This window comes from Plutella xylostella, chromosome 23 (assembly GCF_932276165.1).
Source record: "Plutella xylostella chromosome 23, ilPluXylo3.1, whole genome shotgun sequence".
Classification (NCBI taxonomy): domain Eukaryota; kingdom Metazoa; phylum Arthropoda; class Insecta; order Lepidoptera; family Plutellidae; genus Plutella; species Plutella xylostella.
The window spans coordinates 1,601,491-1,611,273 of record NC_064003.1 but is presented as its reverse complement, the minus strand read 5'-3'; the positions used below and the strand labels follow the sequence as shown (position 1 = coordinate 1,611,273).

The following is a 9,783-nucleotide window of genomic DNA, read 5'->3' as shown; positions in this document are numbered from 1 at the left end:
CATTAATTCACTTACCGTATCTCACAAACTACTCGTCAAAACATGAGGCAAATCACATTATATAGGTAATCTTCGATTCCCCTAAGCACGAGTTTACAGCAAAAGGGCTAGAGTTCAATTTTGAAAAATGCCAGGTAAATGAGGCAAAAACACTCGTTTTCAAATATTCACCCTTTAACAATTAATCACTTAAGTTGTAAACATTACGGGTCTTTCGAATCAAACCTAACAAAACACATGTATACAATGACAATCAGTGCATCAGCAAAGGTTAATACAGCTCGATTCGATAAAAAAACGCTATTAAGTATCATGAGCAAAGAATGGTCTTTCTGGATTCAAAGTCGCTGGTTGTTATCTCTGCGTTCAACCTCAGGGCAAGGGTTATCGCTGCCACCACCACTCCCCGCCAGTAGCAAGCCGATACCAGCAAACTCAATATCGCACCGCAGTTCCAATTTCAAATAATACTGGCCGGTTCATGCAGCGACAAAAAAAAACATTTTGACGTTTAAGTTTTTATTTTTGGCGCGTTCTGTTAAAAAAGTTTGAATAAACTCTTTGGTGTGCACGGATTTGAAAGTGAAGAAGTTTGTTGGAGCAACAGTTCAAGATTTGATCACGACAGGTGGAAATGCAAAGCGGGAAAGTGTTATTGTGTCTAGTTTTATTTGCTGGTAAGTTCGCTTCCTTTATTATTAATTCCTTATTATTATGTACAAACTTACTTACAACGAACTATAACTAGCCTTAGCTCCAAAGAGCAGAACTGTTACTCAATTGCAAAGGAACGAAACTAAAGTCTTTGTTGCTAAACTTCAAAGTACAATAATGGAAAACCAAAGAATCAATCCTCTAAACAACAGCATCCATTACTCTCCAACAACCAATCCATTCCACCTTCACCTTACCAACCACAGCAATGTACTGTAAACTTCATAAAGACTTTCAAATTCTTAGTCAGTGCATCTTTGTAGGTACTTACAATGCAGTTTCGGTCTAAGTGCATAAAGATGCAGACCGATTGGCGTCGTGAACCCGTAGCGGGGTTATCACCACACCCACCGAGCCCACTCGTATTATTAGCGATGAGTAATCGATTAAAGGAGACTTGTTGGCGACATGTGTGTGCTTTTGACGCTATTTCAATAGGGCATAGAGTAACTAAACCTTTCAGTTTTGCCGTTTTAGCTGTAGATAATGTACCTATGTTGGGTTTTCAGAGAGGTTCATAATCATTGTTAAGGACGGATGAGATTCAGAATCATTGTGAAGGATGTTAGTGGTTGTTACAAAAACCAATTATATCGATTAATTATATAAAACAACAGTCACGGTGATAGTATACTGCCCTGTAGAACTCCCTCGGCTTAAATTAGGTTTGACATTTGTGCTGTGAACAAATTGCCCAGGTAATGTGCCGGATGAACCTAATGAAGGACCTATAACTGTCGGAGTAAGCGGGTCATCCAGTAACCACGATCAGTCAAACGTAGCGTGGGACTCCCTCTGATCCTACGGCCTTAGACAGGTGACCTGGTAGTGGTTGGATGGGGAAGGCAGAGTGCAGGTTTTTATTATGCTAGGCCGCTAGGCCAATGCTACTCTAGCAATAGTCGATTATTGACTGCTGGCTGACTGATTAATATGCATACTTCCTTAAACTTTTTACACTTTCAAAGATATGGATACTTTCCATGTTTCCTTACAATAGAGAGAATCTTTCACACTTGCAAAATGCGCATCATTCAACACACCCGCCGATAAAGCAGTTTTATCTTACAACTCAATTATTAATGAGCACATAAAACGTAGCTCAATTGTTTCTCGTTTTCTTCCATTAGTTATTGTTTTGACGAGCCCAGCGAGACCGTTCACTTTGCCACTTGTCCCTCAGTTTACTTCTCCAATACCCTTATGTAAACCTAGATAGAGACCATTGTTGCTTGACGCTAATGGCGACTGGGGACAGAAACTACTACAATCGTTTTACTCGACATTTCATTCGACCCTGCTTAATCTAATCGTTGTTATTTATTTACCTAAACCGTTCCTGTGATCTCATATTTATTATTGTTATGCATTTGAAAACATTAACCGATATTTCTTTATATATCAAGAAGGTATCTTATACTGAGGTGAGACTGGTGGAATTTTCCAAAGCCAGAATACCTATAAGTACATTAAATTATCTTCTTTTCTGGATAAAATTGAAATATAGGTACGTAAATTACAAATAATGCAGACTATATATACTAACACCAAAAAAAACTTTAATGCTTTATAAAATTTAAAAAAAACAAAGAAAACTGAGATGGAAATAGTTAGATGTTGAGAATCCTTCATCCACAAACAACGATGCGTAACCAAAATAATCAACTGCGTAAGAAAAATATTATTACAATTTCATAGACACTCATGGTTATGACGTCGTGACCCCATTTCCAGGAATCAGTAGGTATCATAAAATAGATAATAGTCAAAGTTCCAAATGACTCAATCGTAATCACATTTGAGTGTGACATCATTGAGTCATTCGTTTACGTCTATATTCCCACGGTCTTGTGAAACATAAACATCATAATAAAGTTATACCCTCCAAAAGAAATTTACAAATACCTCTGTGCCACAACTGTCCTGATTCACCCTGTTAGTTAGGATATGATTAATGTAAATGAGAAAGAACAATGGTCCCAGTATGCTCCCTTGAGGTAGGCCATGTTGAACGGTTCCATATGTGCAATGATTTGCGGTGTAACGGTGTAAGTAATGTAACCAATATGACTCTGATGAATGGTCCAAAGTAAGTTCTTAGGTATTGACTATAAAACAAGTGTTTTTTATAACCATATGAGCGATAAAATGACCAACCTCTCCAGCGCATCAAGATACCCAATGTAATCAGTAAATGAGTTTATTTGCCAATGCTTCAATTTCGGTAAAATGTCCCCAAGACAGGAGACAACATACAGGGAGGAATCTTATTAGCTTTATATCTACAGGTATGTAATTTACCCGTGCACATTCTGAAAGCATATTTTTTTTAAAGTATCCATGAATTTATCTTCTGAATACAATCTCACTCATTCTATAAAAATTCGTGATTATGATGATGATGAAAGGTGGGTACGATTGCTAGCAACATTCAGAAAGCATACCTACCCTTTAAAACCTCTAACAAACATAACAACAATAACATATTGAAAATTCCAAAAAATACAGAACGTGACCAAAAATTTTCTACAGAGGAGCAAATAGTTTTCCCCAAATTTTCATGACTGATACACCGTTTTTAGGGTTCCGTAGCCAAAATGGCAAAAACGGAACCCTTATAGTTTCGTCATGTCCGTCTGTCCGTCTGTCCGTCTGTCACAGCCGATTTACTCGGAAACTATAAGTACTACAGTGATGAAATTTGATGGGAATATGTGTTGTATGAACCGCTACAAAAATATGACACTAAATAGTAAAAAAAAGAATTGGGGGTGGGGCCCCCCATACATGTAACTGAGGGATGAAATTTTTTTTTTCGATGTACATACCCGTGTGGGGTATCAATGGAAAGGTCTTTTAAAATGATATAAAGTTTTCTAAAAAACATTTTTCTTAAAGTGAACGGTTTTTGAGATATCAGCTCTCAAAGTCGTAAAAAGTATGTCCCCCCCCCTCTATTTTTATAACTACGGGGTATAAAATTCTAAAAAAAATAGAGGTGATGCATGCTAATTAACTCTTTCAACGATTTTTGGTTTGATCAAAGTATCTCTTATAGTTTTTGAGATAGGTTGATTTAACTGTAATTTTGCTGCTACGGAACCCTTTGTGCGCGAGCCCGACTCGCACTTGGCCGGTTTTGTTTGCGTGCGTTTTGTTCAAACATCCCTTTCTTCATTCCAGCGGCAGCGTGTCTCCAGTCGGACGGGGCCACCCTCCCGCTACTGCTGAGCCGTCAGAACACGATTCACGACGTGGAGCAAGGCCCGGAGTCGGCGGTCCCGGCCGAGCTGATGCGGGCCGTGCGCGAGGGCGTCCCACCGCCGCTGTGTGCCGGCCGCTGTGGGGCGCCCCCCGCCGGCCCGGTGTGCGCGTTCGATGCGCTCGGCACGGCCAGGACGTTTGCTACGCTTTGTGAGCTGGAGGCGGTGTCGTGTCGCGAGAGCACTTGTGAGTTGGGAACTGTATTAATATTATTTTAGAAACCGTTTTTCAGTGGGAATATACTAGCTAACTTACAACTATCGTATCAATTTAGCTTGCCTGAATCTGATTGTGTCGGTGGCGGTACAGTAGCAGGATTATGTAATTTTTAATTCACACTGAAAATTTGCATCCACCTATTTTCAGTCTAAACATGCTAATCACAGTGCCTAGTTACGTCGATAGATTCGGTAAGCAGTCAAGCGTCAACTGAGAATATTGAAAAATACATTTTCACATGAAAAGCTTTTAGTGCGACTAGAAGATAAACTTTATAGATAAAGTTTAAGAAAACTCCTAGAGGAAACGTTACTACCTTCCTAAAAATAACACTTCTACTAGTTATTATACTTCACATAAAATCTCATTATTAATTTCAGATTACGCGATAACGAGTCTCGGGGAGTGCTGATAGGAACCTCCGACCACCACGCGGGCTGTGAGGATGCAGAATAATGACTCGCAGTTGCCACAAACTGAGTCAATGTTCTGAGGTGCAAGTTGATACGCCTGCTGCGCGTATGAGAATGAAGGACCAATATTGTAATACTTTACTTTAGTGTAACTTAATTAAGGTTTAATTTACCTAAGGGTTCTAAAGTACAAGAAAAACTAAATTCGTACCCACATCACTTACCACAATCATTATAGATTATACTAATAGCACATAAAACAATCAAAATGTAATTAAATAGGCTACCACCTAATTAGAGGTGGTTTTGATTCTAAAATCGATGATCTACTAAGAAGTGATAGATATGGTAAGTACTTGTCACATTATTTGGGCCAAGTAATATAATACAAGTGATGTAATAAATCAAAAATCTTTATGCAAAAAAAATGCCCAAAATGGGTAGAGGTAATCGTATCAAAGTAAAACCAAAGATTAAAACCTGTATGATTAAAGGTCAGTAAGTACTTGTTTTATTACATTATATACTTAGTTGTAATCATTATCTATATTATTCTGATCATGCGTTCATATTTTCTTTGTTTCAAGTTATGCAACTAAATTATCTATATTTTTTATTCTGAGTTTTTCCATGAAGTTTTACATTAAGTACCTACCATATTATTTTGTTCGAATATAAATATTTTTAATATAAGACAGCTAGTATTAAGATTGTACGATCGAGTAAGTTAATCTTTATTTATTGTACGAAGTACGGTAATTTTCATTGGACTGAAACTTATTCAAAATCTTTGAACTGTATTTTACATAAACGGCAGTTATGTATTTTTAAAATAAATATATTTTTTTTAAATCTTTTACCGGGCATCTAATAAAATTACTTATGCATTTTTTTCTATTTAATTGGATAGACTATTCAATTTTTATATAAAAACTATTTTTTAAATTATATGTGTATTTTATTTTAACGCAATTGTTGTCGCATTGCAAAGCTCTTCGCTCAATGACCAGATTCAAAATCCTAACTATCATGTTTCACGTTCTCGTCAAATGCCTCAGTAGCTAAGTAGTTATAATGTACTAACATTCATAGACACTTTAGTTTAGACATTAAAATGGAAGCCGGCCATTTAAGATAATCCGCACATGTTTACTATTTACTTACATGATGATGTGCGCAGCGTGTGCGCGCCTGCATGTCAATCAACAAGGTCGACTGTCAAAAGTCATAGATACAAAGGTGATAAAACACTGACGATAGTACAACCATGTTTGTATCAATACAGTTGTGAACTTTACACTGTATTTCAAGGGTTCTACATAAGACGCACATACAGTTACAATGAAAGATTAACTATCTACGTGGGTCAAGTCAAAGTCTAGGATAGTACTTACTTTTACGTTAAGAGTTTACATGGACTTAGTAGCCGCTTATCGTAAGTAGAAGAGTAGGTAGGTACCCATAGGGATTGTTTGTAGTGTAGCATACGATACGTTTACTTTTTGAAGCCATCATACTTACCCCGTAATGTATTCCTAGTTAGTTGTCACGCCCCTATTTGTTGTGGTACAAATGTTACCTCCACAAAGCAAATACCTACGTTACCTCTCATCATCTTGCATCACGTATACATACGCTTACTACTACTCTCTTACTACTTTTCCATTCGAATTTTCCTATTGTAAGTACTTACCTACATTTAGGCGACACAAAGTCTACTATCAGTCGAGTCTATTATCAGGCAATTCAATATCCGTATTGGATATTATACTTGTCAACACAATTCAATAAATATTGGCCTAGTACATATACTTATACATATTACTATTACCTACTTTTCCAACATTATTAAGCTTCTCTTAACAGGTTATCCCGTGAGAATTCTGGGATTAAAAGTAAGCTATGAACCTGATTATGTGTTAATCCAGCGTGTCTGTTTACTGCATGTAGAAAATTCTCATAAAAATTGGGCCAGCCGTTATCTCGTGAAAGAGTATCAAACATGCATACATCATACCTACGTACATATATTCATACGTTTCAAATTTAACCTACTAGGATTATTACTTAGGTATTACAGTTTAAAAATATTTAATAAAGTTTTCAACTGGTATTTTTATTATTTAAAAAAAAAATATACATATACAGAATACAGACGAATTGGGAACCTCCTCCTTTTTTCGAAGTCGGTTAAAAACTAAATAACATCTCTGCTGGCTAGATTGTTAGTGTGACAGTCAAAAAACGAGTATAGTGCCACAAACTTATCTGTTCCGGTGAGAGCGAACTAAATTGGTCCATATAATCTATGTCAATATGAAATTCATTTAGTAAGTAATGAGGTATGGACCAATTTAGTTCGCTCTCACCGGAACAGATAAGTTTGTGGCACTATACTAAAATGCTTAGATTTATGAATTGTAGCTTCTTTTAAATCAAGCCAACAAGAAAAAGATGGGCACCTAAAGTCGTAGAATATGAAAATAAATAATATGGGATATTAATCTCAAAATATTTCTTTATCTGTGTTATTGCTTAACTTAAGACAGTCGGATGCCGTCGGAGCCGGGACACTCTCCATTGCTCGTCTTCTTCAGGGCTGAAATAAAAGAAACAATCATTTAAACGTACGAAATCTAGGTAAGTACTTATAGAAGTTAAGATTTTGCGGGACCTAGGTAGGCCGATACTTTTGTGCATGGGTAGATATTGTTTCGAGGCTACAACACTCTGGTAACCTGTCTAAGGTCTGTCAGTCCAGTGGCCCGGAGGGCGTCCCACGCTACGCTTGCCAGTTCGGCCGAGAACAGTAGAGTGCTATGGCGCTGCTTGGGAGACGCCTATGTCCAGCTGTGGACGACTATGGGCTGATGATGATGGTGATGATGAGTGCTTCGACTTCACACATTCCTGATTTTGCAATTGAAAAATTAAACTCACTGATAGACCATTGTGTGATTTGAGACTCAGCAGTTTAGAAAACGAGATTCAAGAAGGATTGAAAAGGGCACGGAATCTGCCGTCCTTGTTTTGTGATCAGGTACCTACCCAGTAACTCGTTATAAAACACTATAAACTGGCCCAGTGTCTACTACTGTATACAATAATGATATGAATCATGTCCGGTTTGTCAATACACGACAATGACTGTGACTTCTGATTGTCACCAAACTGTTGCATTATTTTCATTGTTATTTGTTATTCCCCTGGATGTGTTACGTCATGCAACTTCACACTTCGCTGGTTATGAGTACAAAGTTTTTACCTGGTTTTTAGCAATATAATGTTGTCTATATAAACCACTTTTAGTTCGAAGTCAAAGCTTGAATCATACATTATGCAATTACATTTTTTAGCAACTGAAATTCTAACTTCGTAAGCACTTGAGACAGTAAATGACCTCCTGACTACCTAACAAGCCAGGGAAACTGGAAGCATTCCACTTATTGGTAAAGTGAGTAAGTAAGTGACTAAGTACTAGTAAATAAACTTGTTTAGTCCCATGAAACCAGCCACAGTTGGTTAAATAAACTAGCCAGTTGCCTACAGCCTAGTACACTAGCCACAGTTTAGTAAAATCTATTTCGTATCGCTCAAGAAGTTTACATTTACTATCAAAGGTTTTAATAAAAAGAGAAAAGAGAACCAAATACATACTCTCCTTATTCTCGCAATTATAGTTGTTCAGCACACACACACTGCCGAAGGACTTGGGCTTCTCGCCGGGCTTGCCCGCGCAGATCGGCTCGAACTTCTCGCTGGTGCAGTCGTTCATGCACGCCTTCTTGCGAGTGGCTTCTTCCTTGAGCTTCTTCAGGTCTGGCTTGTCGGGGCGGCAGGACGCCAGGGTTATGCAGACTAGCGCTGGGAAAGGGAGGGAAGGTTTTTGGTTATGAGGGTCTTCTGTGTTTACTAGTTAAAATATCTTGCTGCTAAGTATCCTGAAGCTCCAAGTCTTTCTACGCTTTGTTTATACACATTAGTGTGTCTCCAGAAGACATGATAGATTTCAGTAAGTACCTAATGTTCGAATGACTCTGGTAGGTACCTACCCTTAGTTGGCATTTTCAGTTAACCTTTTCATGGTTGCGAGTAGATTAGTGTAAGGTGTCCCCAAAAGGCATGGTAACTAGATACAGGTAGATTATTACTAATGTTGAAATGATGCCGGTATCTCCACGGTCAACTAAGACATCAAACAGGTTTCATCGCTCAGTAAACATTAGTCTAGAATGATCTAGACATTGCGAATTGACCAGTTTTTGTAAAGGAAGTCAACATCATATACTTAAACAGCAATAAAATCTCATTGTCTTTAACCTGTTGTTATGACTTTATGACCTTCTGGGAGCGAATAAGTGTTAAATTAAACAGCCCTGATGTGATCTTCATCTGATAATCGCAGGAAGCAGGTCCAGGGCTATCCTTAGGTAAGTTGTTGTTCGACCGAACATGGTCAGTCAATGAACTCAAACAGCTACTCAGATAAAAAACAATATTGGCATAGTAACATGAATGCTAAAAGAGCTTGTTGATATAGAAGACAAATGCAAATGATGTGTTCAAAGCAGGAGTTGCAAATATCATCTGGATTAACCGCTTATGTAACCGTATTTTTATAAAAGATGTGCTCTTGAACCAGGTATTCCTAGACGATAAATGGTTATTTTATACATTTTTACTTACAGGATAAGTTGAGATCATTATTATCTACCTACCTATATAAGTAAGTAGTATTTTTTAGTTTATTTCATTTCACACGTCCCAAAATCAAAAACAAACTAAGAATTTTATCTTACCAAAAATGGCGAAGGTAGCAGCTTTCATTATGTTGTTTGTTTATCTCGGTCGGGCACAAACTGGCGAACTTTCGGTCGCGAAATGTTTATGTAAACTAAAGCCTGAGGTGGGAGATCAGGTCTTTATATAACCGCGGCAGAGGGGGGGTCAACACTCAACAGTCAACAGTCAACACTTACTGACAATTTGAACATTATTCAATTCAGACCTCAATAACGCTACAGAGTTGCGCAGAATTAAATTAGGACCTGTTGTATCTGGTTTTGTTTTTACCTAGGTTCGCTCATCATTACCGTGTTGTAGATAAGACATGTCTATGTATATTGTTCGTATTTATGCTGGGATATATCTGCTCTAATATCAATGCGTTCGG

General features: G+C 37.6%; 2 protein-coding genes across 2 annotated transcripts; one reads left to right on the top strand and one right to left on the bottom strand.

Annotated features, from left to right (window-relative positions):
* The first annotated feature begins 345 nt into the window (after positions 1–345).
* On the top strand, positions 346–4,800 carry LOC105398205. The gene is made up of 3 exons (XM_011570260.3): positions 346–677; positions 3,898–4,164; positions 4,578–4,800. The coding sequence occupies exons 1-3, from the start codon at positions 635–637 to the stop codon at positions 4,607–4,609; spliced, it is 342 nt and encodes a 113-aa protein (XP_011568562.1). The 5' UTR covers positions 346–634; the 3' UTR covers positions 4,610–4,800.
* A 2,310-nt stretch (positions 4,801–7,110) lies between these two features.
* LOC105398204 lies at positions 7,111–9,564 on the bottom strand. The gene is made up of 3 exons (XM_038113789.2): positions 9,410–9,564; positions 8,268–8,474; positions 7,111–7,209 (listed from the first exon to the last, which is right to left on the bottom strand). The coding sequence occupies exons 1-3, from the start codon at positions 9,435–9,437 to the stop codon at positions 7,151–7,153; spliced, it is 294 nt and encodes a 97-aa protein (XP_037969717.2). The 5' UTR covers positions 9,438–9,564; the 3' UTR covers positions 7,111–7,150.
* Between the last annotated feature and the right edge of the window lie 219 nt (positions 9,565–9,783).

What these genes read in the sequence shown, in the direction of transcription:
- LOC105398204 (XM_038113789.2), bottom strand. Translation starts at nt 9,437, where the DNA reads ATGAAAGCTGCTACCTTCGCCATTTTTG. An exon ending in TGCTACCTTCGCCATTTTTG is followed by an intron (nt 8,475 to 9,409) that starts GTAAGATAAAAT and finishes TCCCTTTCCCAG; the next exon opens with CGCTAGTCTGCATAACCCTG. An exon ending in TAATTGCGAGAATAAGGAGA is followed by an intron (nt 7,210 to 8,267) that starts GTATGTATTTGG and finishes CTTTTATTTCAG; the next exon opens with CCCTGAAGAAGACGAGCAAT.
- LOC105398205 (XM_011570260.3), top strand. Translation starts at nt 635, where the DNA reads ATGCAAAGCGGGAAAGTGTTATTGTGTCTAGTTTTATTTGCTG. An exon ending in GTGTCTAGTTTTATTTGCTG is followed by an intron (nt 678 to 3,897) that starts GTAAGTTCGCTT and finishes TCTTCATTCCAG; the next exon opens with CGGCAGCGTGTCTCCAGTCG. An exon ending in GTCGTGTCGCGAGAGCACTT is followed by an intron (nt 4,165 to 4,577) that starts GTGAGTTGGGAA and finishes TATTAATTTCAG; the next exon opens with ATTACGCGATAACGAGTCTC.